Source organism: Papio anubis, chromosome 8 (genome assembly GCF_008728515.1).
Source record: "Papio anubis isolate 15944 chromosome 8, Panubis1.0, whole genome shotgun sequence".
NCBI lineage: Eukaryota > Metazoa > Chordata > Mammalia > Primates > Cercopithecidae > Papio > Papio anubis.
Window position 1 is genome coordinate 36,782,229 of NC_044983.1, and position 25,921 is coordinate 36,808,149.

The 25,921-nt window shown below is 51.9% G+C and overlaps 1 protein-coding gene across 17 annotated transcripts in view; it reads right to left on the reverse strand.

Annotated features, from left to right (window-relative positions):
- Positions 1-1,374: 1,374 nt before the first annotated feature.
- FGFR1 (fibroblast growth factor receptor 1) overlaps positions 1,375-25,921 on the reverse strand; it is a 59,619-nt gene continuing 35,072 nt past the window's right edge. For 2 of the 17 annotated variants that reach the window (XM_009212924.4, XM_009212925.4), the window contains exons 3-18: positions 20,451-20,717; positions 19,113-19,202; positions 18,689-18,861; positions 16,571-16,694; positions 14,970-15,160; positions 12,265-12,409; positions 10,007-10,209; positions 8,407-8,552; positions 8,052-8,173; positions 7,490-7,600; positions 6,024-6,214; positions 4,939-5,061; positions 4,715-4,785; positions 4,308-4,445; positions 4,066-4,171; positions 1,377-2,739 (exon numbers count right to left, since the gene is read on the reverse strand). In XM_009212924.4, coding sequence (XP_009211188.2) covers positions 2,533-2,739; positions 4,066-4,171; positions 4,308-4,445; positions 4,715-4,785; positions 4,939-5,061; positions 6,024-6,214; positions 7,490-7,600; positions 8,052-8,173; positions 8,407-8,552; positions 10,007-10,209; positions 12,265-12,409; positions 14,970-15,160; positions 16,571-16,694; positions 18,689-18,861; positions 19,113-19,202; positions 20,451-20,717 — 2,408 coding nt within the window. In that variant the 3' untranslated portion in view covers positions 1,377-2,532. Of the gene's footprint in view, positions 3,953-4,065; positions 4,172-4,307; positions 4,446-4,714; positions 4,786-4,938; positions 5,062-6,023; positions 6,215-7,489; positions 7,601-8,051; positions 8,174-8,406; positions 8,553-10,006; positions 10,210-12,264; positions 12,410-14,969; positions 15,161-16,570; positions 16,695-18,688; positions 18,862-19,112; positions 19,203-20,450; positions 20,718-25,921 lie in introns of all 17 variants that reach the window. The other 15 variants (XM_031669486.1, XM_009212926.4, XM_031669485.1 and 12 more) reach the window with 15 other exon arrangements.

The window sequence follows — 25,921 nt, forward strand, 5'->3', positions numbered from 1 at the left end:
CACACTGGTGCTAGCCTCCCGGGGTAATGAGACAGTTACACCTCTAGTTGGCATGTTTATGAAATAGATCCCTTCTGTGTGCGGAGACCTGCATGTGGGGCAGTTACGGTGGAAATGCTCCTGAATACTGGAGGGTCCACCTAGAGGGAACCCGCCCAGACCAAGTCTTAGCAGTTGGGTTCTTACTGACCACCCTCTTCTCTGGCTCTCCTCAGCAGAGGGAATGGAAGGCTGTTCCGGCTGCTTCAGAGCTTTCTCCTCTCTGCTCCCTTCTCTATAGATGCAGATGCCTTGGCTCTACCTGCTGCTAATGATCTCATTGGGTATGACTTTTGACTTTTTTTTTTTTTTTTTTTTTTGAGACAGTCTCGCTGTCACCCAGGCTGGAGTGCAGTGGAGCGATCTTAGCTCACAGCAACGTCCGCCTCCTGGGTTCAAGCAACTCTCCTGCCTCAGCCTCTGGAGTAGCTGGGATTAAAGGCATGCACCACCACACCTGGCTAATTTTTGTATTTTTGTAGAGATGGGATTTCACCATGTTGGCCAGGCTGGTCTGGAACTCCTGACCTCAGGTGATCCGCCTGCCTCAGCCTCCCAAAGTGCTGGGATTACAGGCGTGAGCCACCATGCCCAGCCACTTTAGGCATTCTCTAAAACCCAACTGCAGTGATGCTAGATGTGGCCTGTGTCTCACATAGAATTCTGCTACAATAGAGAGGTGGTGGCCACTAACACTTATGGCCTTGCACTTGTGTCATGTCTAATTCTATACTTAAATCATTCCAAAACAAGCCATATCAGTGCTGTCCAATCAATTTTTCCGTAATGCCAAATCTAGGCTAAAGAGTTCCCACTCACCACCAACACATACTAGCAGGTAGTAGTTGGACCAATGTGACCTGAGAGCTGACTGGTGGTTCACCTAATGCCAACTGAAACTTCAGCTCGCTGGCTCCACCCAGTGGTAGCTAGTAAGCACAGCAACCTCATTAACATTGAGACAGATTTCCTCCCTCATCTGATGTTCAATCTTACTTACCTGAGATCAATACATTACATTAGCAGGGCCAAGGGACCGATGATCTTCAGCCTATGGCAATTAGAAAAGACGGAAAGGCAGTATTGATTACTGCTGTGGTGATCCCAGCCCTAATCTTTTAACCCTCAGGAAACCAGACAGACTCAGTGCCTTGATGGCACAACATCTTCATTAGATAAACCGGATTCCTTTCCTCAGGAGACCCAATCTGGTCCTCTACGTAAAATGGCCATTTCATTTTCTCTCAGGTCAATTTCACTCTCTTTTATGTGACAGCTAGTGCAGTCTTTGGGGAAATTCGTGGGTGATTTCAGTAGTAACAGCAAGGACATCACTGTAATTATGATAGTGCCATATATTTTTCTAGCACCTCTCCCAAGGGCTTATGAAGCCTTTTAGAGTCTTCATCCCTTCACACAACATTGCTTCAAGGTAGGGCCAAAGCAGAATATCATCACTGTTTTACAAGGAAAGACACTCCTGCGTGGTCTCAAAGCAAATGCTTTTAAGAGCTAAAAATTCCTTTCCCAGCTCTTCACCAAATGCCTTCTTTAAACATAAATACACATTGTAATGTTAGCAGGTGCGTATTTACAGAGAGAAACAAAGATAATTTTACAATAGTGACCAATACTGTAGCTGCCAAAAAAAATCCTAGCTCAGAAATTTAAAGCAGCAATCCCATTTTCCCTACAGAAATGAAAACATACTGAACTTTCTTTTGTATTTAGCAGTAATCCAGCAAAATGTAAGCTTTAATATAGCGACTGAGGAGTGGTAGTTTGAGCCATGAGGTACCGGGGAGCCAGAATCCGCCTGGTGAGGACAGTGATGACCAGCAGGTGGCAGAAGTAAATTCCAAGCAGCCGAAAAAACAAAAGCATTCGGAGAATTTTCCCCCCTTCCTGAGGGGTAGGGTGGAGTTTGGACAGGAAGAACTGTAAGAAGCCAAGATCTGCGACAGTCCCAATAAATACAGTCTGGTCACAAGGATACAGGAAGGACGATCTGGGGAGGAATACCAACAAGAAACGAAGCCAGGGACCTGAATGCAGAACTAGCCTCAGGTGACATGTTCTCCTGCACTTACAAGCACCGGCAAAACCACGCCCACACAGATGGGGGCAGACACATGTCTGGGTTTCAGTTCCTGCAGACCTTCATCATTTGCTTTCCTTTCTGTTTTCTCTGTCGCCCAGGCTGGAGTGCAATGGCACAATCTCGGCTCACTGCAACCTCCGCCTCCCAGGTTCAAGGGATTCTCCTACCTCAGCCTCCTGTGGAGCTGGGATTACAGGCACGTGCCACCATGCCTGGATAATTTTTATATTTTTAGTAGAGATGGGGTTTCACTAAGTTGGCCGGGATGGTCTCGAACTCCTGACCTTAAGTGATCTGCCCACCTCGGCGTCCCAAAGTGCTGGGATTACAGGTGTGAGCAACTGTGCCCTTGGCTACCTCTTAATCACTTTAGCTCTACCTGGTGGCTATTCCTAGGTAGGTGGCCCCTCCCCAGCCCAACCCCACCGGTTTCCTTGGAGGAAACCATCCATGGTGGTTGGCTGCTGGGCCTTGACTCTCCGCCCAGCGCGTCTAGTGCATGGATGGGGTTCCTGCCCTCGACGCAGACATCTTCTTTTTCTGACTTTCCAAAAGTAGCGGAGAGGCAGGAGGTGCGTCGTGAGGTCTGGGTGCAGGACCTAGGAAGAAGAGGTTACAAGGAACCTGCGCCAGGAGCGTGCAGTGCCCTCGGGACAGACCTAGCCCCAGGGCCCGTGGGTGTCTCTTCTTTCCAGTGGACATTCCCACCCTTTTCACACAGCCCATAGAAAAATGAAGCAGCAGCAATTTTTATTGAGGGACCTAAACTGAAAATAGGTTTAGAACATAATTTAAAAAAATAAAACAGCAAAAGTAGCAAAAAATATATGACCTTTTTAAAAACATTTTCCTTTTTTTTCTTTTTTCTTTGTTTTTAATATATAGCAACTGATGCCTCCCAGCCACCAGGAGCATCTTACCCGATGGGTAAATCTCTGGTAACGACCCTTTTAAAAAGACATGTAAATATATACTCAGATTTATACACTTTGTGTTTTCTTCATAGCTATGTACAGAGCCCCCAGTTCGGGGCTGGGCCCCAGGGCCACAACACTGCCCCCAACCTGGCCTTCACTTCACCATCCTCTGGTACCAGGCATTTGGTGAGCAAAGCAAACTAGTATCGGAATTAGTAAGCCACTGGCACCACCCATCTGGAGCAGAGGTCACCTTCGATCGAGGCTCGAAGCACTGACCTCCCTACTGCTGTAGCCCTGAGGACAAGGCACCTGCCACCAGAGTGCAAGGGGCTTATGGGTGAAGGCGAAACAGACCAAACCGACACGAGAAAGCTCAGGAAGCTCTCACTTGCATGCCTGTTCATCGGCTCCCACTCCCCGCCCTCCAGGCAGTGCCTGGTGGCAGGGAGGGGTCTTGGTCCAACATCTGGGAGGGGATGAAGTGGCTGGCAGCAAGGATCTGCCTCTTTGCACCTCTCACCAACAAGTGGAGAGGAGGCGGAGGAAGAGGTGAGCTGAGCGGGGTGAAGGCAGGCCACACAGGAAGGCCCCCGGTAGGCAGTGGGCTCCTGCCAGCAGGAAAGGGGACAGGGACGGACAGGCAGTGGGCCTGGCAGGGGCTGTGGGTGAGGGTTACAGCTGACGGTAGAGTCTGGGGAGGGCGTGTGGGTGGCAGTCAGCGGCGTTTGAGTCCGCCATTGGCAAGCTGGGCTGGGTGTCGGGGCAGGCAGGGCTCCTCGGGCAGCGGCTCATGAGAGAAGACGGAATCCTCCCCTGAGGAGCATGTAGAGCTCCGGGTGTCGGGAAAGCTCGGGGAGTACTGGTCCAGGGGCATGGACAGGTCCAGGTACTCCTGTGATGGGCGAGAGGAAGCAGTGATGGGCCGGGCCCCTCCTCCCTACTCAGGGAGGTGCATGCACGCAGTGGGGACAGCCTGAGCTCTGGCTCTGGCATGGGCAGCCTTACCTGGTTGGAGGTCAAGGCCACGATGCGGTCCAGGTCTTCCACCAGCTGCTTGAAGGTGGGTCTCTGTGAGGGCACTGCATGCCAGCAGTCCCGCATCATCATGTACCTGCAGCAGGACCGTAAGGTCAGGGAGGAAGGGCCGCCTACTGGAGATGGACACCCTCTCATCTAGCCCCCTGCCCCTCAAGCCCACTCTTGCCCCAGGGCCTGGCTCACGGCCTCCGACATCTCCTCGGGCTTACAGCTCGTTGGTGCAGTTACTGGGCTTGTCCATGCGGTGACCCTCCTTCAGCAGCTTGAAAAGCTCCTCCACAGGCACACCAGGGTATGGGGAGCCGCCCAGAGTGAAGATCTCCCACAGGAGCACCCCGAAAGACCACCTGCAAATAAGCGGAGAGCCACGGGGTGTTACAGCTTCTCCGCCTCCCCTCCTCCAGCACAAATCCCCCACCCAGGGCAGTGCCAGGAGACAGAGTGGAGAACAGATCAGCCTTTCAACATCTGGAGCAGAGGAAATGACCACAGACAATGTTTTGTTTTCCTCTCTGGGGTGGAAGGAAGACTCCTCAGTCCAGGGAGAATGCAGGACTCTGCAGTGCTAGCAGCTCTCTATCCCACACCTCCCTGGCAATTGCTGTTACAAACTCACACATCACTCTGGTGGGTGTAGATCCGGTCAAACAATGCCTCGGGCGCCATCCACTTCACAGGCAGTCGACCCTGAAAGCAGCACAGGGGAGGTTGGGGTGGCCCCAGGCAGGGCTGTGAGAGCACAGGTGGGAAGGGATGGGGGCGGGGGTTGGTTCTGAGCCCACCCCACTCCTAGCTTCTCAGATGAAACCACCAGCATAGGGCAGCCCTGTTGGCACTCACATTGGTTGTCTTTTTATAGTAGTCGATGTGGTGAATGTCCCGTGCGAGGCCAAAGTCTGCTATCTTCATCACATTGTCCTCTGTCACCAGGACATTCCTGGCGGCCAGGTCTCGGTGTATGCACTGAGGACGGAGGAAGGGAGAGTGGGAAGCGGGGAGGTGAGGGAGCTGGAAGGCTCTGTGGGGGGGGCTGCCACCCATGCAAACTGGCCGACTTGTGTCATAGGACTTCTGCCACACTGCTCTGCCCCCGAACCTCTGCTTTCCCTCCTCTAATATTCTCTGCCAGCATCAGGCTTCTCATCACAGCAAGCGCTCCTCCCTTCCCTCCCCAAATGCTGGCCCCTTATGCCTCTGCTGGGTCTGCAGGGGTGCGTGCTCCCAGGTCCTGCCTCCCAGCACTGCAAGTCCACATGTGGCTGGGCTCAAACCAAGCCAGCCCTTACACACCAAACACTGCACTCTACACTCACAGACAGTTTCCTTTTATCCTCATAACAATTCTACAACAGGTATTGTTTACTTTATTTTCTTTTGAGACAGGGCCTTGCTCTGTCGCCCAGGCTGGGGTGCAGTGGTGTGATCATGGCTCAGTGCAGCCTCAAACTCCTGGGCTCACGCTAGCCTCCCATCTCAGCCTCCCGAGTAGCTTGGACTACTGGCACGCACTACCACACCCAGCTAATTTTTTTTTTTTTTAAAGACAGGGTCTCACTATGTTGCCTAACCTCGTCTCAAACTCCTGAGCTCAAGCAATCCTCCCACCTTGGCCACTGCACCCAGCTGATATTATTCTTATTTTGTATTCGAAGAATTTTAAGATGCTAAGTAGCTGCCTGAGGCTACGCAGAAAGTGGCAGTACACACATCTGACCTTCTATCAGTCTGACCCCAAGGCCACCTGGCTACATGGGTTCTCCTGACTCTGCGGTTCCCAGAGAGCCTAAGACAACACACAGGGTACACATGGCCAGTGCTCAGTGCATCTACAATGCTACCACAAGATGACAAGTCACAGGCTGGAGGACTGGGGGGGGCTCTGTTCCCACCCTGGCATTACCCAGGGGAGCCTTCAGGTTCCACACCTTCTTGGAGGCCAGATACTCCATGCCTCGGGCCACCTGATAGGCGCAGGACACCAGGTCCTTGGAGGAGAGCTGCTCCTCTGGGTTGTGGCTGGGGTTGTAGCAGTATTCCAGCCCCGGGGGCCTCCGGGCCTGCAGGTACTCCCGCAGGTTGCCCTTGGAGGCATACTCCACGATGACATACAAGGGACCTGCGGGCACAGGAGAAGAGGCCACGGGGCCAGCAGCAGATGAGCAGGTTTGGCTTCACCTCAAAGAAACCCCATCCCCAGCAGCACACCCTGGCCACCTCCCCTCTCCTGCCTCCTCTTAGGGGACCTGGGAAATCCATTCTACTACCCAAAGAAAATCAGAGAAATAATTATTCCCTGCATAGTCCAGAAAATTCTCAAGCAACATTGGGGTAAGAGCCCCAGTTTGTCTGTTTATTTATGTTGAGATGGAGTCTTGCTCTGTTGCCCAGGCTGGAGTGCAGTGGTGCAATTTTTGGCTCACTGCAACCTCCGCCTTCTGGATTCAAGCGATTCTCCTGCCTCAGCCTCCCAAGTAGCTGGGATTACAGGCATGCACCACAACGCCTGGCTTTTTTTTTGTTTTTTGTTTTAGGATGGAGTTTTGCTCTTGTTGCCCAGGCTGGAGTGCAATCGCGTGATCTCGGCTCAGTGATCTCGGCTCACAACAACCTCCGCTCACGGCAACCTCCGCCTCCCGGATTCAAACAATTCTCCTGCCTCAGCCTCCCGAGTAGCTGGAATTACAGGCATGTGCCACCACGCCCAGCTACTTTTTGTATTTTCAGTAGAGACAGGGTTTCACCTGTTGGCCAGACTGGTCTCGAACTCCAGACCTCCCTCAAGTGATCCACCTGCCTCGGCCTCCCAAAGTGCTAGGATTACAGGTGTGAGCCACTGTGCCTGGCCTATTTATTTTATTTTTGAGACAGAGGGAGTGTCTCCCAAGCTTGAGTGCAATGGCATGATCTCGGCTCACTGCAACCTCCACCTCCCGGGTTCCAGCAAGTTCTTGTGCCTCAGCCTCCCGAGTAGCTGGTATCATAGGCATGCACAACCAGGCCTGGCTAATTTTCATATTTTTAGGAGAGACGGGGTTTCACCATTTTGGCCAGACTGGTCTCGAACGCCTGATCTCAAGTGATCCACCTGCTTTGGCCTCCCAAAGTGCTGGGGTTACAGGTATGAGCCACTGCACCCAGCCTGAGCGCTCTTAGCCCATAATTACTCAGCTGCCTCTGTTAACACACCATGTGTGTGAATCTAGGTATCTGTATTCTTGAATGAACACCAATGAGCGGAGCCCAGACCCCGAAATAACACATTTTAACCTCTGCTAGTGTGGCCTCTCTTAACCCCCTTCCCTAACTGTGGCTGAGAGAGGCCTTGGGACTGATACCGCAGCTCAGATCTTCTGCCGGCTGGGCAGGGAAGGCCAGTCTGGCCGGTACCCACCGTCCTGCGTGCAGGCCCCCAGCAGGTTGATGATATTCTTATGCTTCCCGATCATCTTCATCATCTCCATTTCTGAGATCAGGTCTGACAAGTCTTTCTCTGTTGCGTCCGCTTTAAAGAACATGTTGAGACTCATTTACTTGGGAAGGGAGGGCAGGATAAAGGCTAAGGGAGTGGGGTATGTGTCGAGGGGCTGCTTTTCCCTGGGACTTGATTCTCTCCTCCCCACTTCCATCCAAACTTATTTTCTCTTCCGTCTAATGGGAGTCGTTGTTGCAATAGGTGGTAGTGAGTGGGCAGGGATGTGGTGAGGAAAGCCTGCAAGCGATGGATCCAGGATAAACACCTGACCACAGCCCAGGTTGATACCAAGGAACAGAGTGAGGTCACAGAACAATCTCAGGGTGCAGAACACCCCCTCCACTCCCAGGTAACCCCAAGCAGGCAGGGGAGCAGGTGTGGGCAGCAAAGGCACCAGAGAAGCTGTTCTGCTGGGTCCGAGGCCTGCTGCTTGCTTGGAACGGGACAAGATTTTCTTTGCAAGGACAGAAGCATCACTTACACTTCAACATCTTCACAGCCACTTTGGTCACACGGTTGGGTTTGTCCTTGTCCAACCCGATGGCCTCTGCCAACACCACCTGCCCAAAGCAGCCCTCTCCCAGGGGTTTGCCTAAGACCAGTCTTTCAGGGAAAACAGAGAGGGGCATAAGTTGGGGCTGGTGAAGTTCAAACCTTGAGAGGCACCCCATCTCCACCTCTCTGTCTTTCACCCAACTGCAAGCAGAAAGTGGCAATGTTTCTGCAGGCATTTCATGAACCTTCACTGCCCAGAAGGTGTTAGTATATGCACCTTCCACCACTAGAATAGCACGCAAGGAATACCTTCAAAAAGTTGGGAGTTAAAGTATTATTACCTGTCCCGAGGCAGCTCCCAGCGAGGGTCTTCAGGAAGCTCATACTCGGAGACCCCTGCTAGCATGGGAGTCCCACTGGAGGAGAGCCGTGATGGCCGAACCAGAAGAACCCCAGAGTTCATGGATGCACTGGAGTCAGCAGACACCTGCAAGGAAGAGTGGGGTCACCCTAGAGCAAGGAGCGGGGTCAGGGGTGACTCCTTTCAATTCCTAGTCAGGGCTTCCCAACAATGGCAGACACGTGTCTGTGTATCTGATGTTCCTTCCCCAACACAGAGTGTTTCAAAGACCATGGCAGGCCAGGAGGCCCAACTTCTAGGACTGACCTATTTCTGCCATGAGCTGGCCTTTCTAGACTTCACTCACCTTTAAATTAAGCAGACCAAATGCACCTCTTCCAGCTTGACATTTTATAACTGATCATCGCAGTAACAACTCTGTTCTCCTGACTCTTTGCAACTACTTTGCCTTAGTTTATGGATTCCTAACTCCCAAAGCACCTTCCAGAATGAGCACAGGCTTCTGAAGAAACGGCCACTCTTGCACACACCCTCCCATGCAGAAGGGTGGGCATACAGGGGACAAGGGTATGGTATGGCTGATAATGGTTTGGCTGTGTCCCCACCCAAATCTCATCTTGAATTCCCACGTGTTATGGGAGGGACCTGGTAGGAGGTCACTGACTCATGGGGGCAGGTCTTCCCCGTACTGTTCTTGTGATAGTGAGTAAATCTCACGAGATCTGTTTTTTTTTTTTTTTTTTTTTTTTTTAGACGGAGTCTCGCTCTGTCGCCCAGGCTGGAGTGCAGTGGTGCGATCTTGGCTCACTGCAAGCTCTGCTGCTGGGTTCATGCCATTCTCCTGCCTCAGCCTCTCGAGTACCTGGGACTACAGGCGCTAGCCACGACGCCCAGCTAATTTTTTTGCATTTTAAATAGAGATGGGGTTTCACTGTGTTAGCCAGGATGGTCTCGATCTCCTGACCTTGTGATCCACCCGCCTCAGTCTCCCAAAGTGTTGGGATTACAGGCGTGAGCCACCACACCCAGCTGATCTGATAGTTTTATAAAGGGGAGTTTCCCTATACAAGCTCTCTTCTCTTGTCTGCCCCCATGTGAGATGTGCCTTTTGCCTTCTGCGATTGTGAGGCCTCCAGGGCCACGTGGAACTGTGAGTCCATTAAACCTCTTTCTTTTGTAAATTGCCCAGTCTTGGGTATGTCTTTATCAGCAGCGTGAAAATGGATTAATACAGACAGTCCCCTTCTCTACCCTGCATCTCTGCACTTCTAAGCAGCCCTTGGGGACAGTTCAAATTCATGTTATCAGCTGCACATTCCGTCCAAATAGGACTTCCTCCCAATCCATGTCCCAGGGGTCCGGAGGACTTGCAGTGGGATATGGAGGGTGCAGGAAATTCACGGGCTACGCTAGCTTGAAACAGACTCTGGAACACTTAGTTCATGACATTCCACTGTGCCTTGCCCAGAAGCCAGAAAACAAGGCCCAAAGTTGTAGATTAGGGACAATGGGAGAGGGCAGGGCATTAGAGGCCCAGAGAGAGAGGTGGTGCTGAGTGTGCAAATCCCCCATCTACTTTCTGTTACCTGTCTGCGCAGAGGGATGCTCTTGGCCAGCTTGTGCACAGCCATCTGGCTGTGGAAGTCGCTCTTCTTGGTGCCACTCTTCATCTTGTAGACGATGACCGACCCTACCATGCAGGAGATGAGGAAGGCCCCTGTGCAATAGATGATGATCTCCAGGTACAGGGGCGAGGTCATCACCGCCGGCCTCTCTTCCAGAGCTGAGTCAGTGCGAAGAGGGTATTAGCAGGCTCGGAGGGCCCCGTCCATGCGAGGTCCCGCTCCATTAGAAAAACAACACCTATCTCCTGTGTCCTGGGAACTTTTAGGGAGGAGAAGAACTACGGCAGGTTCTAGCTAGGACCGGAATTGTGGCACGAGGAGGATCAGACAACCCCCTGATCTTGGAGGCTGCCTTCAATGGACTCGAGCCATGGAAGAGGGATGGCCTAGAACCATCGTGCTACATCCTCATTAACTCCTGAGCCTCCTCGCTCAACTGGACTGGAGAGGTACAGGCACCCAGGGACCCTGTAAGGGCCAACTGAGAAGTCACTTCTGTGTGCCTTTCTTGGTCTCCTCTGGGAGCCATGGCCCTTCTCTGCAAAGCCTCAGCACTGTGTGCGTGCACTTAACATGCAGGGACAGAGGTGTTTCTGAGTCCTCTGTCCCTAAGAAGCCACAGGGTCCCTGAAGGCAGGGTTGGTGCCTCGTTTATTTCTGCAGGCTACAGTACCTGGTGATGGTGGCACTCACAGAATGAGGACAGAGGACAGGAGGGGAACCAGCCTGTGCCCTGCTCAATGTCCCACTTTGGGTCTGTGTCATCTCTGTCGGGGCACACAGGTAAATATTTACTCCTAGCCAAACCACAGGCAAAGCTGACTTAATTTCCAAAAATAAACTTTTGTGGTAGTTCTTACGAATTCTACTTATAGGTCCCAACTCCTAAAACTTAAGGAAATGCGGCAGCAGGGGGCGGGGTTGCATTTTGTTATTCTCTTCTCCCACCTTCCGATTAGGATTCACCGCCCCTCCCCCCCATTGCCACAGCAGCTAAGCCAGTTCGGTCCACCTTTCCCCTCAGCACGGAAGGCTGGGAGGCTTTCATCCCAGCACGTGCAGCACTGGTTTCACGGAACACGCTTTGCCCCACGGGTGTGGACACCCTCCTCCTTCCACAGGCCTCCTCCCAACCTTCCCCTTTAAAACCCAGCAGCCAGCCATGGAGGCGGCACCCCTGGGAACCTCCCCAGAGAGGCATGAGGCACGACCCCAGACTGAGCCCAGAGGAGAACGTCGCAAGGTCTGACAAGGAGACAGCAGAGCTGATAACAGGGAGAAGTGTTGCTGTTTTTTCTTTCCCTGATGTTGAGGAACGAAGACAATTGATTGGGAGCACATGGGGAGCACGGACAGGACCAAGACAGGGACGACGATAAAAACAGAACGCTTTTCTGCCTCCAGTACGGGCATCCGTAGACCCTGACAGGCAAGTAGGGCAGAGTGGGAAAGGAGGGGAGAGAGGAGAGGGCAGTGCCAGCAGGAACAGCCAGACCCACATGCAGGACATTCCGAGAGACAGCAGCAAGCCCTGGCCCCGCGGTCACCAGCCACCACCCTGAGCAGGCTGCAGGCTCCTTCCTCCCTGGCTCAACACACAGACTTCCCCTCTTGGGAGAGGAGAGACGGCAGCAGCCAAAGAGGATACATGGGCGTCATGAAGCCTGCTGCGGCTGCCTGAGACAGGCCTTTCTGAAGGCAGCTCAGTTCACCTGTCCAGGCTGACCTCTTTCTCCAAAGGCAAGAGGATGGTAGTACAGAAGGGTGGACTGCCCCTTTGCAAGCAGCAAGCCCCACCCCTGGGCTGAGCACCTGAGAAAGGAGAAGAGGCGTAGGGCCCTATCTGAGACTTTTCAGACACTCAGTGCCCAGCGGACTGGGGAGACTGCTGGACCCAAGGACGGAAGGAGCCTGCCCTGGAGGAGTCCGGCTGCAGGGTAAACCCAGATTCCGGGCATGCATTGCAATGGCCAGGGGGAGAGCAGAGGCAGGTGTATGGGTGGGAGGCCTCCGTGCGCCTGCAAAACTAGGGAAGCTCTTCTCTGAGCCGAGAGGATTCAGCTCTGAAAGCTGGGGCAGGATGTGGCACCAGGCAGGCAGGAGCCCATTCTTCCAGCTCTCCTGCCTCTGTGTCTCCCCGAGCCCGGAAATGCATGCTCCCCCCGTGCCCGTGGCAAGGGCAGGACATCGAGAGGAGAAGTTACAGTGTGTACCTTCCAGAACGGTCAACCATGCAGAGTGATGGGAGAGTCCGATAGAGTTACCCGCCAAGCACGTATACTCCCCTGCGTCCTCAAAGGAGACATTTCTTAAGTGAAGCACCTCCATCTCTTTGTCGGTGGTATTAACTCCAGCAGTCTAGAAGAGACAATGGAAGCAAAATGGACAAGCATAGGACATGAGACCTCTAAGAGACGCAGAGCAAGGGAAGGAAACAGAGAGAAGGGGGACCAGAGGAAGAAATGCTCCCCCGCATCTTCTTTGCAACAAGGAACAAACGAAAACCACCAGGCAGCAAAACCTGTTAGAGGAAGAGGGTGAGACCCTTAGGGAGGAACTCCGGCAGACCTGAGAAGATGACGGCTGGTTACGACCCTTCACCAGACGCTGGCAGCCACTGGCCCATCCGAGCATGCGGGCGGTGAGCGGCATGGAGAAATGGGGCCGGCGGGCAGGGGCTGTTTGGTTTCAGGTAAAGATAGCCAGGTGAACACAGGAGGAATGGCGGGGGCTGCAGACACACACATGCGCACACACACACACTCGCGTGCATGTGTGCATACACAGCCAGCAGATGCGAGTATGCAAGGGAACGCCTAACCCCTTCTCTCTTTTTTAAGAGATGGGGTCACATTCTGTCAACCCAGGCTGGGGTGCAGCGGCATAAATGTAGCTCACTGCAGCCTCGACCTTCTGAGCTCAGGCAATCCTCCTGCCTCAGCCTTCAGACTAGCTGGGACTACAGGCACACACCACCATACTTGGCTAATTTATTTAATTTGTAGAGATGGGGTCTTGCTATGTTGCCCAGGCTGGTCTCAAACTCCTGGCTTCAAGCGATCCTCCCACCTCAGCCTCCCAAAGTGCTAGGATTACAGGCATGAGCCACCGTGCCTGGCCTATGGCCCCTTCTCTTAACCACCACTCACTCACACCTTCAGTCTGAAGTACTATTTGTAACACAGCAAGACCGTGTCCCCGTGAGTCCTCGCATGGATCCACACACAGCCAAGGAACACACAGAAGGCAGAGAGGGAGCCCGCAGACACCAACACAATACCAAACCAAACCAGCCTCCCAGGCCGGGTATTTTTCCATGGCTCTGGGCACTAGAAATATAGTAGGGTGGCAAGGACAGTCCGGTACTGGCTTCTCCGCCTGCCCCAGCAGCTTGGGGCCTACATCAAATCCCCAGCACAGGATCCCATCCATCTCCCCATTACCTTTTGCCACAGGTCTGGTGACAGTGAGCCACGCAGACTGGTTAGCTTCACCAATATAATTGGAAACCTTACACACATACTCCCCGCTCTGGGCCTCTGTCACATTGAACAGGGTCAGCACCTCCGCATCCGAGCTATTAATCCCCGAATGCTGGAACAAACCAACGACACACCAGTCAGTTGGGCAAACGCTGAGACGTGGCCACGCGTGTTGCTCCCGTGTAACTTTCAGGCAGGCCCAGGGAGCGAAGGGAGATGTTAAGTGAGATTAATTATCTTTCCCTTTTAGAATTTTTTTTTTTTTTTTTTTTTTTGAGACAGAGTCTCACTCACTCTGTCACGCAGGCTGGAGTACAGTGGCGTGATATCAGCTCACTGCAACCTCCGCCTCCTGGGTTCAAGCAGTTCTCTTGCCTCAGCCTCCTGAGTAGCTGGGACTACAGGTGCCAACCACTATACAAGGCTAATTTTTGTATTTTTAGTAGAGATGGGGTTTCACCATGTTGGCCAGGCTGGTCTCAAACTCCTGACCTCAAGTGATCTAAAGTGCTGGGATTACAGGCGTGAGCCACTGCGCCCGGCCTTCTTTCCCTTTTAGAAGGACAGAACAAGTGGACTTCAAAAGTCCAAAGCATTTGATTAAAAAAAAAAAAAAATCACTGCTTCAAATGGAATGTTCTATTTGTGTTTAACCCACTCCCTCCAGGACTAGAGCAGGGGTTGTGCGTGGGGACAGTGGCCAATGACCTACAGAGCAGTTTTAGCACCAGTAGCAAAGAGAAGAGAAGGAAGGGCCAGTATATCTCTGAGACAGCCAAGCCAGGGGAGGATGAGGTCTAACTCTGGGACAAAGAGGTAAACAACTTTCCCAGCTTCTGGTTCCTTCCTGTTGCGAGATCCACTGGAGATTTAGGCAATTACCTTCCCTGGATTAATGGAGCATTCAGGGACAATGAATGTCTGGGAGTGAGAGGAAAAAGGAAGAAAATGCCATTCATTACTCCTCATATGGCTTAGAATTTATAGGTGGCATCTGTTTTTCCAACTCTTCATAAAAGATGCTCTTATCATGCACCCCATTTGCCAGAAAGATTGTACGTAACTCAGGACGCAGGGCTAAGACTGGGAAATGCTTGTCGGAAAGGCTCTGGTTTCGGGCAATGAAAAGGCAGGGGTCCAAATGCCTTCCTCGCGTAGCTGACCCCAAAGCCCCAGTGACGTTGCTCTCAAAAATTATAACAGACCAGCATCACCCATCCCTGCAGCCCTCTGTTCCCAGCTCACCTCCACTTTGTGACCTCTGTCACTAGTCCTGGGGGATGTGGCTAGATCCCTACCGAGATGGAGTGTGTGTGCCTGAAGGGTGAGGAATGATCCCATTCGGGGGCACTGAGCCTGCCCACAGGAACTTGAGCCCCCGAGACACTGGTCTCCTTCTCAGCAGTCTGGCCCACGAAGACTGGTGCCGTGATTACCTTCAAGATCTGGACATAAGGCAGGTTGTCTGGACCAATCTTGCTCCCGTTCACCTCGATGTGCTTTAGCCACTGGATATGCGGCTGTGGGTCACTGTACACCTTACACATGAACTCCACGTTGCTACCCAGGGCCACTGTCTTGTTGGCGGGCAACCCTGCTTGCAGGATGGGCCGGTGAGGGGACCGCTCTGTGGAAGAGGGGAGAGGAGGCGCTTGTCATGGGGACCTTGCCAGGGCTAAAGAAGGGTGGGCTCACCTGCGTCCCACTTGGCTTTCCCAGTGATGGGATGTAAACCTCCCAGCACTTCTGCTGAGCCCAGGCCTCTCAAAACAGAGCAGGGGAAAGGGACACCATCTCTTCAGGCCCTAAGCCATCAGGATCCTCCTTCCCAAGGCAGTCATATTTATAGTCACAGTAAATCGCTCATGCTTTAATGGAGAACCTTCTAACTCAGTTGCACCCCCAGACCTCAGCATCACCTGCTCCTCCTTAAGTAAAACCAGAGTCACTTAGACTCCTGCTGTTCAAAGTGTGGTCCACCAGCAGTGCTACCAGCATCCTTTAGGAGCTTGTTAGAAATGCGGGATCTCAGATCTTACCCCAACCTCTTGGATCAGAATCTCCTTTTTACTTTTTTTAGAGGCAGGGTCTCACTTTGTCACCCATGCTGGAGCACAAGGGTGTCTTCATAGCTCACTGCAGCTTGGAACTCCTGGGCTCAAGTGATCATCCCACCTCAGTAGCCTCAGTTACTCAGTTGGGACTACAAGTACATGCCACTGCACTAGGCTAATTTTTAAATTTTTTTATAGAGACAGGATCTCACTGTGTTGCCCAGGCTGGTCTCAAACTCCTGGCCTCAAGCAATCCTCCTGCCTTGGCTTCCTAAAGTCATGGGATCACAGGCATGAATAATCCCATTACGCCACCTGGAGCTCATAAGCCACTGCGCCTGGCCACAATCTCCTTTTTAGACCATATTATCACAAGAAGAACACTGACTGAGAGACTCTGTACCCAATGATCTCTAGGGAGTGATTTTCAGAACTCCTAGAAGGCAAACGCTGTGGTAATCGCTCCAAGAGGCTCAACATTCTTCCTAGAGTCTCCTGTGATGCCCTGAAGTTGGCACAGGTGTACAGTTCTGCATCAGCAAGGTATCTCACCTCTCTGAGCCTCACTGCCTGTGCTCCTGTGCAGAGCTAGACTAATACCACCTACCTTGCAGGTGTGCCACAAGCATTACAGAGCAGGTATTTAAGGAGCCTGGCACATTGCTGGCATTAAGCGACAGCTCCTGTTGCGCTACATTTAACACCTCTCCAACAGCATCTCCTTCAGGACAGACTCTGAAACCACCTTCCATTTCACAGTGACAACCAGCTTTGACATGTGTTACTGTCTGATCTTAACTCTATTTTACAGATAAGAAAAGTGAGACTCAAAAGGGAGAAGTGACCTGCTCAAGGTGACAAAGCCAAGAAGTGCCAACCGCTATCCTGACTCTGCCCCTAAGAAACCTGGACACCCTGGCTGTGTTCTCCAAGCTCAGCTCTTCCCGCTAAATGCATTCCTCCTGCCGCCTCTGTCCTCTTACCCACGACATCCAGCTGGTAGGTGTGGTTGATGCTGCCATACTCATTCTCCACAATGCAGGTGTAGTTGCCCTTGTCAGAGGGCACCACGGAGTCCATTATGATGCTCCAGGTGGCATAACGGACCTGAGGGGAAATGCCGAAGGGGTACTTTCAGAGTCTGAAGGAAAATACAGGCAGAAGCCCCATGACAATGTTGGCACCCCGTGGCACCTGCCCTCCATATCAGAGTCTGGTGGCACAGGGCTCCAGGCTGCAGGGTTGGCTAGGACAAGGCGTGGATTGCCCCCACTACCAGCCCGTTCACACTCTGCAAGGTGGTAGATGGGGTGTAAAGACTCTGGAAGTCTCCACTGTGACGTTCAAGGTCATTCGTGATCTGGACAGATGTGCCTTCTGCAAACACTTCCAAATACACCAGGAATGTTCCCAACTGTGCACCTCTCCTATTATACGAAGAATCCAGCCCCTGCTGCCCTTGACAGCTCATTTCAAAAACCATCTCCTCCAGTCCAGTCTCTGGTCAGAACCGTGCTCACCCTTTCCTCTGCCTACCCAGGGCACCGATCACAGTCTGCTTTTTACGGTAGCCACTCATGGACATTTGACTCTGATGAGACTGGAAAATTTTTATGGGCAGGAACACTGTCTTGTAGCATTTAAAGCATGGTGTCTTGCCTGTAGTGAGTGCACGGTGAATTAATTTAAAATGTTTCTGGCTGGGTGCGGTGGCTCATGCCTGTAATCCTAGCACTTTGGGAGGCCCAAGAGGACAGATCACTTGAGGTCAGGAGTTCAAGACCAGCCTGACCAACATGGGGAAACCCCGTCTCTACTAAAAATACAAAAATCAGCCGGGCATGGTGGCCTGCACATATAATCCCAGATACTCGGGAGGCTAAGGCAGGAGAATGGCATGAACCCGGGAGGCGGAGCTTGCAATGAGCCAAGATGGCATCATTGCACTCCAGCCTGGGCGACAGAGCAAGACTCCGTCTATAAATAAATAAATAAATAATGCTTACACCCTTTAAGTTGGTAATTTCACTTGTAACAATCTGTCCTAAGGAAGCACACTTAAAAATGCTGACAGAGATTCACTGCAACATTATTTATTATGGTGAAAAGCCAGAAAATACCTAATATCACAAAATAGTTCATTAAATTATGGGACTTTTTTGTTGTTTTTTGGAGACAGAGTCTCGCTCTGTCACCCAGGCTGGAGTGAAGTGACATGATCTCAGCTTACTGCAACCTCTGCCTCCCGGGTTCAAGCAATTCTCCTGCCTCAGCCTCCCGAGTACCTGGAATTACAGGAGCCTACCACCACGCATGGCTAATTTTTTGTATTTTTAGTAGAGAGGTTTCACCATGTTGCCCAGGCTGGTCTCGAACTCCTGAGCTCAAGCAATCTGCCCGCCTTGGCCTCTCAGAGTGACAGGATTACAGGTGTGAGCCACTGTGCCCAGCCAAATTATGGGATTTAAAAATAATGGAATCTTATATGTTTCAAACATTCATGCTTGAAATATATCATGAAGGCCGGGCGCGGTGGCTCAAGCCTGTAATCCCAGCACTTTGGGAGGCCGAGACGGGCGGATCACGAGGTCAGGAGATTGAGACCATTCTGGCTAACACAGTGAAACCCCGTCTCTACTAAAAATACAAAAACTTAGCCGGGCGAGGTGGCAGGCACCTGTAGTCCCAGCTACTCGGGAGGCTGAGGCAGGAGAATAGCGTAAACCCAGGAGGCGGAGCTTGCAGTGAGCTGAGATCCAGCCACTGCACTCCAGCCTGGGTGACAGAGCGAGACTCCGTCTCAAAAAAAAAAAAAAAAAAAAAAAAAAGAAATATATCATGAAAACACTCATGTTAACAAATGACAAGGCAAGGAAATTATTATACATGACGTGATCAACTATGTAAAAACCATATTACACAGAAAGAAGACTGAAGAAATTTTTAAACTTTATTTGCATTTTTTTGCATTTAAAAATTTTAATACATAACCTGTATAGGTAGAAAGTATTACTTAAAACAATGAAAAGCGTGTAATCAGGACTTCCTAGCTCGGCCTCCCCTGTTCCCGTTACTCAACTTTCGCATGCACACACACGTACCTTGTAGCCTCCAATCCTGTGGTCAGGTTTAAATTCTTTGCCATTTTTCAACCAGCGCAGTGTGGGGTTTGGGGTCCCACTGGAAGGGCATTTGAACTTCACTGTCTTGGCAGCTGGCACCGCATGCAATTTCTTTTCCATCTTTTCTGGGGATGTCCAATATGGAGCTACGGCTGCCCGGGGAAAGCCAAGAGAGACAGGCAGGGTGGGGAGGAGCAGCTGGTCAGGCTCAGGAGCAGGGCCCAGGCCACGACCTGGGGGTGCCCTGCCCATCTGCCCAACACCTGTGAGCAGTGCCTGGCACTTAGCAGAACAGGCACCGTGACCCCATGTGCCCTCTCTTCCTCCCCTTTCAGCCTTCCCCTCCCCTCTTAAACCCAACGCCCAGACCCAAAGGGCAGTAAGATAGGAAACAGTGTCTCACGCATACGGTTTGGTTTGGTGTTATCTGTCTCTTTCTCCTCTGAAGAGGAGTCATCATCATCATCATCATCCTCTGAGGAGGGGAGAGCATCTATGGGAAGAAGAAGGGGCACTGAGGCTCCTCCTAGGGACCCCTAGATTTCGCCAAGGCTAGTGCAGCTCCAGATGAACACAAACACCCTCCCCATGGGGATACCAGTCCCACTTCTCCCTTAGTGACGATCTCTTGGTGGGATGGCAACTGTTTAAGAACAGTTCCTGTGCGTGTTTCCTTCCTTCCCCAAAGCACTGCTCCCACTGCCTGGAAGCCTTCACACTGGGTGGTTCCATCAGGGTCAGCTGTTCCTCTTTAACTTAATTCCGTCCTACATTCAAAGGCTCTCTCTCAACTTGTGGTACCACCTGGGTGTGCTGGTGCCAGGCAGCGTGTATTCTTCTTTGGACGGCTGACTACAGGGAAACCCAGGCAGGTCTAGACACATTGTAGCTAGATGCTATTTCCAAACGATGGGCTAAACACTCCACAGTCAGAATTTTTCTAGCATGTGTCCACTAAGATTTGGGGGCTGCCCTCCCTAACCAGAGCAGATAGGGCACCCGACACCCCGGCAGCTGCCAACACCTCTCCCCAGTAAGTATTTATTTCTTGTAAGAGCAGGCTTGATACACATGTTATCTCACCCATCAGGGTTCATGCCAGATCTTTCTCCAGTCCTTCCTATCACCTTTGGGGATCTGGTGCCAAGTCCGCACCCCGAGGTGCAAAAATGGCATAAAGAAAATTTCAGCAACACTTCCTCAACTCCTAGTTTTGTGAAAGTCACATTCTAATAGTGGCAGGTTCCCAAGTTCACAGAGCTCCAGGGCTCCCTGGCTGCCCTCGCACAGCTCCCTTGCAGTGCACCTGGGTTCCTCTCCAGCAGAGCAGGGATCCCACCACCTGTTCGGGGGCTCTAATCACTAAGCCGAGTACCAAGTCCAAATGGCAAGGGAGTGATGGGGTGGAAGCTGGCCGAGCACCACTTAGCCTCCTGGAGATCTGGGCAAGCTGTGGTGGAAAAAAATCACAGGGTCTTAACATCCCAATAGCCCTGGCAATCACCTCCGAGGTGTGTCCTGGAAGCCCCAGATCTCCGGCCCTGGGGCCCACCCCACCTGGTCACCCCTCTGAGAGCCAAGCCACGCGGCAGGCAGGGAGCAATGTTAGTGGGCAGCAGTTTCTGAAGCAGAGTGGGGGCAGACCACGGAGGGGGAGGAGGTTCACCTTCCCCTGATACTGGCAGAGAGGGGTGGAGGGGGTGGGTCTAGGGAGGGGCGAGGGCACGGCTTGGCTACCAACCTGAAACATTGACGGAGAAGTAGGTGGTGTCGCTGCCCGAGGGGCTGCTGGTTACGCAAGCATAGAGGCCGGAGTCCGCGGGCACGGAGTCCTGCACCTCCACCTCCTCCCCTGTGATGCGGGTGCGGTTGCTTTCTGCCAGCTGCACCCCGTCCCGCAGCCAGTTGATGCTCTGCACATCGTCCCGCAGCCGACAGCGAAGCTGCAGCAGGTCACCGGGGTGGACCAGGAAGGACTCCACTTCCACAGGGGCTCCCCAGGGCTGGGCTGCAGCCACCACGGGGCCGGGAAGGGAGGCCAAGGGGCGAGAGAGGAAGACAGGGAGAGGGGAGGAGGGGAGAGACAAAGGGAATTACACTGGCCACACGGAGCCGCACCGTCCCGGGCATCACTTACTGGAGGCTACTGAGCCGGGGCAGTGGGAGTTGGAGCATGGGTCAGTGGGGAAACAGCTGGCTGCCTGGGAACCCCCATCTCTTTTCCACCCCACTCCTCCAAAAGTCAAAGGAAGAAAGAGGCAAAGTTAGGAAGCAGCTGTAGCAGCATTAAGCGGATCACATTTCATTTCCCCCCATCCTAAGGGGAAAGGTCAGCCCTCCCCAGGACTTCTTTGTGTCCGGAGTTGCCCCCTCCCCGACACTCAGTTCTTTGCCAAGATCCCCACTTGCCAGAGGAACACCCCATTTCTTTTGGGATAGCTCAGCCTCACCCTTCCCTAGCAACAGCTGAACAAACCCCGCCCCTCAAAACCCCAGCAGCCCCTGCCCAAGTCGAGAGAAGGCAATTTGTCAACCAGGGGCTGACCAGGATGTGTGTGATTCGGCGAGGGTGGGGGTCTCGCCCCCGACATGTCAGATGCACATGCTGGGAGGGGGCAGCCCAAAGAGAGGTCAGCTCAGGGAACCTCTCGCTAACAGGTGTCAGGGCAGGGGATTTGGAGCTGCTGACTATATTAGAACCAGAGGCCACAGCTGCCATAAAACCCACACTTGCTCTGGCAGCAGGAGCTGTCGCACACAAAGGTCCTTTCTCCTCAGCCCTCTGCCTGGGCACACCCTCTCAGGCCCCCCACCATCCACTCTCCCTCTCCGTGCCCCGTCCTTCTCTGCCCCTGGGTGGGAGTGCTGGACCCACCGGGGTGTCTGCACCTCACACAAGATCTGATACCACCAAGAGCACCTGTCCCTCCCCTGACCAGTGCCTCTTCCCACACGCGTTCAAGAAGGCCCGTGGCCCAGACACACCGGAGTCCACCATGCTGGGCTGTTACCCATCTCCCGAACACACCCCTCTGCACTCACGAGGGGAAATGAAGTTTCTATTTCCTTTTAGGATGTTCAAACATACTCCTGGAACCTTCCACCTCTCACCTACCACCCACACCCCGCCCACAGCCTTGGAGAGGACTTTTCTCACCATCTGTTCACCCTAAGAGACTCTGGAGAGCAACTGTCGCTCCCCAATGCGATGCACAAGGCTCTGAAAGAGCATGCTCTCCCTCAGCCCCTGCTGTGGCTCACGCCTGCCCCAGCGGCCACAGAGCCCCCGACTGTTTCTGTCCAGCTCTCAATACTCACTCTTCTGTCTCAGCCTAGTTGTTGACTTCTCCTCGAGGGCGGTGCTGACTCCGAGTCTGGGTTAGGTGCCCTCCCCTTCCTGGCACCTGTCACACTGAAGGGCAGTCCTGTTTCTGAACCTGAGTGTGGGGATGTGTCATCGGTACCTTCAAATCCCCAGCGTCCACCATGATGCCTGGCGCCCAGGAAATACTTGCTCAATAAATACCACACGTGCAGTCACCCTGGCTCTTCACTGCCTTCCTTTCTAATCTCCCTTTTCTCTTTCACTCCCCCTTATTTGAAAAAGAGTCTTTCTGAAGTGCTCAGCAGGCTTCTGCTAGAAACCTTAAACATGAAAATAGGTGTCCCGCGCTTCAGAAGTGACCAGCAACTGACAGGGACTGACAGTGGTTTCTCTCACGGGGGCTGAGGTTGCAGGCCCAGTCCTGCATTGACCCATGGGCTTTATCTTAAATAAGAGTTGTCAGACACAAGGGTGCTGCTTTAGAAGGGCTCAGACACCACTAGGCTTGCACACGTTTATTTTTGTGAGTCCGGTCAAGGGGAACACCACAAAGGTGAGTAGACCACACAACTGATTAAAAATAAGCTTTTGTGGGCCTTAGAAGAAGTTCTTCTTTCCATTTTTAATGGTCTGTGGTTTTGCCCAATGAAGGTAGGGGAAAAGCAGTTTAGACTCGACTCTTAAGGAACAGAGCAGACACTCCTATTGATCAAATCTCATTTCCCTCAAATGACCTCAGTGATTAAATATTTTGCAGCTTGTGATCTGTGCAACCCGTTGGTCAAGAGTAAACTTGAATTCTTACCCTCTGGCAACCCAAGGCCTATTGCAGCCTGGTCCCAGAGAAAAAAGCAGCTCCCAAAGACAAAACCGTAGCAAAGAGAACCCCCAGGCTTTTATTTCCCTCCAAGAGAAAGTAGCAAAGGAACACTGGCCCTGGTGAGACCCGCTCTAGCTGATACCAGCTTGGATCCGTACCTTCCTGACGGTCCCAACCAGAACATGCAAACAAAACTCCACTATACGTGACCTCTAAAAGCCTCAAGAACCAGCTTGCTTTCCTCCTGATGCAAGCTTAGACCCCAGTTCCCTTCCAAACGTGGCTCAGGTATGCTCTATCCTCTCCCTTTCCCAGAATCATCTTGGGATAATTTTTTTTTTTTTTTTTGAGATGGAGTTTCACTCTTTTGCCCAGGCTGGGGTGAAGTGGTGTGATCTCAGCTCACTATAACCTCCGCCTCCCGGGTTCAAGCGATTCTCCTGCCTCAGCCTCCTGAGTTGCTGGGATTACAGGCGTGCGCCAACACACCCAGCTAATTTTTGTATTTTTAGTAGAGATGGGGTTTCACCACGTTGGTCAGGCTGGTCTAAAACTCCTGAACCCGTGATCTGCCTGCCTAGGCCTCTCCAAGTGCTGGCATGATCCACCACACCCGGCGGGGATGATCTTTTAAACGGCCTCCCTGGGGCTGCAGCTCAGACTCCCGCTTCCAAGCCGTCATGTGCTTGACATTATTTTTCTGATCAAAATCTACCCTGTGTACTGAATAAAATTCACATCCCTGCCTCACCTTCAAGACTCCCTGCAATCGGCTTCCACTCTCTCCAGCCAACCCCATTCTCTCTACCAGGGTCTGTCCCTCCCCACCGCCACCCTCCCCACCCCCCAGTCGGGATGCTTTCAGCCCCAGCTGCATCCTCCCTGGCATGGCAAAGCTTACTCCATCAGGAGGACTGTCAGCGCCACTCCAGAGTCCTCCTGCCTCAAACTACTCAAAGTCCACCATCCAAAATGTCCAGGGACTGGGCGCAGTGGCTTATGCCTGCAATCCCAGCACTTGGGGAGGCTGAGGCAGGCGGCTCACTTGAGCCCAGGAGTTCAAGACCAGCCTGGGCAACATAGTGAGACCTTGTCTCTACAAAAAAATTTAAAAACTAGCCAGACTTGGTGGCACATGCCTGTAGTCCCAGCTACTCGGTGGGCTGAGGTAGGACTGCTTAAGCCCAGGAGTTGGGCTATAGTGAGCTATGATCATGCCACTGGGCGACAAAGACCCTTTTTTTTTTCTTTTTTAAAGACAGAGTTGCTTTGTTGCCCAGGCTGGAGTGCAGTGGCACAATCTCGGCTTGCTGCAACCTCTGCTTTCCAGGTTCAAGCCATTTTCCCACTTCAGCCTCTGGAGTAGCTGGGACTACAGGCGTATGCCACAATGCCTGGCTTATTTTTGCATTTTAGTAGAGACGGGGTTTCGCCATGTTGACCAGGCTGGCCTCGAACTCCTGACCTCAAGTGATCCACCCGCCTTGGTCCTTGCATCTTCAGTTAGCAAGTGCTGGGATTACAAGTGTGAGCCACTGCACCCAGCCAGACCCTGTCTTAAAACAAAACAAGAAACTAGGAAGCCTTGTTTACACCAATGTCTCATCTCTAATTTTCTGTAAAACAGTTACTGTCTGAATCACACAAATTCACACTCAATTACATTCTATTTTGTATTGTTTCTATTGTTTTAAACAGCAGACAGGTAATTCACATGCTGTAATATTCATCCATTTAATGGTTTTTGTATATTCAGAGTTGTGCAATCATTCATCACAATCACACTTTAGAACATTTTTACCATCCCCCACCCCTCAAAAAATGCCTGACCCATAGTAGTCACTCCTCTATCCCCTATTCCCAGTCTAAGCAACCACTAATCTGCTTTCTGTCTATGGATTTGGCTATTCTAGATATTTCGTATCAATGGAATCATACAATATGTGATCTTTTGTGACTGGCTTCTTTCACTTAGCATGTGTTCAAGCTTCCTCCATGTTATAGCATAGAATCAGTACTTTGTTCCTTTTAATGACCTAATAATATTCCATTGTGTAGACATACCACATTGCAGTCCTCAATTGACAGACATTGGGTATAATATTTCTTTTTTAAAATAATAAGTTAAAGTTTCAACATGTTGTCCAGGCTGGTCTTGAACTCCTAGACTCAAGCAATCCACCCACCTCGACCTCCCAAAGTGTTGGGATTACAGGCGTGAGCCACTGCACTCAACCCATATTGCTGCTTTTTTTTTTTCTTTTTAAACAACTGCTAATCAATTTATTAGTAGTTGACTTTGAGCATCTGCATTGGTGACTTCCACCTCAATTCCTGGCTCAATACTGATGGACGTCAACCGCTTAACAATCTCAGAAGGACTGTGCAAGTCAGTGGGTAGATGGCGGATTCTCATCTAGAAACGATCCATGACTCTGAACCTTCACCACAAGGAGATTTTCTTATAGTGAGTCTCGAAGTCCTGGCACGCATTCAAACTGATCCCTTCACCTTGACATTCTTTTCCTTTCCTCCTCTGAATCAAGTCAGCACACACTTTCTCCAGGGATTTTACGCTGTGGCTCATTAGAGGGATTCAAATTTGGTGAATGGTCACCTCCAGCTTCACAGGTGATTTTAGTATCTTTAAAAGCCATGGCTGCGGTGCAACTTCCTGACTGACTTGTTTAGAACAGCGGTGAGTGAGGAGCAGGAGCGGGTGGACTGCAACGCCACACCACCTATGACTGCATCTTTCTCAAAGAGCTGTATTGCTTCTTTTTTTTTGAGACAGAATTTCACTCTTGTTGCTCAGGCTGGAGTGCAATGGCGTGATCTCGGCTTACTGCAACCTTTGCCTCCTGGGTTCAAGCAATTCTCTTGCCTCAGCCTCCCGAGTCGCTGGGGTTATTACAGGCACGTGCCACCACGCCCGGCTAATTTTGTATTTTTAGTAGAGATGGGGTTTCACCATGTTAGTCAGGCTGGTCTTGAACTCCTGACTTCAGGTGATCCACCCGCCTCAGCCTCCCAGAGTGCTGGGATTACAGACGTGAGCCTCCGTGCC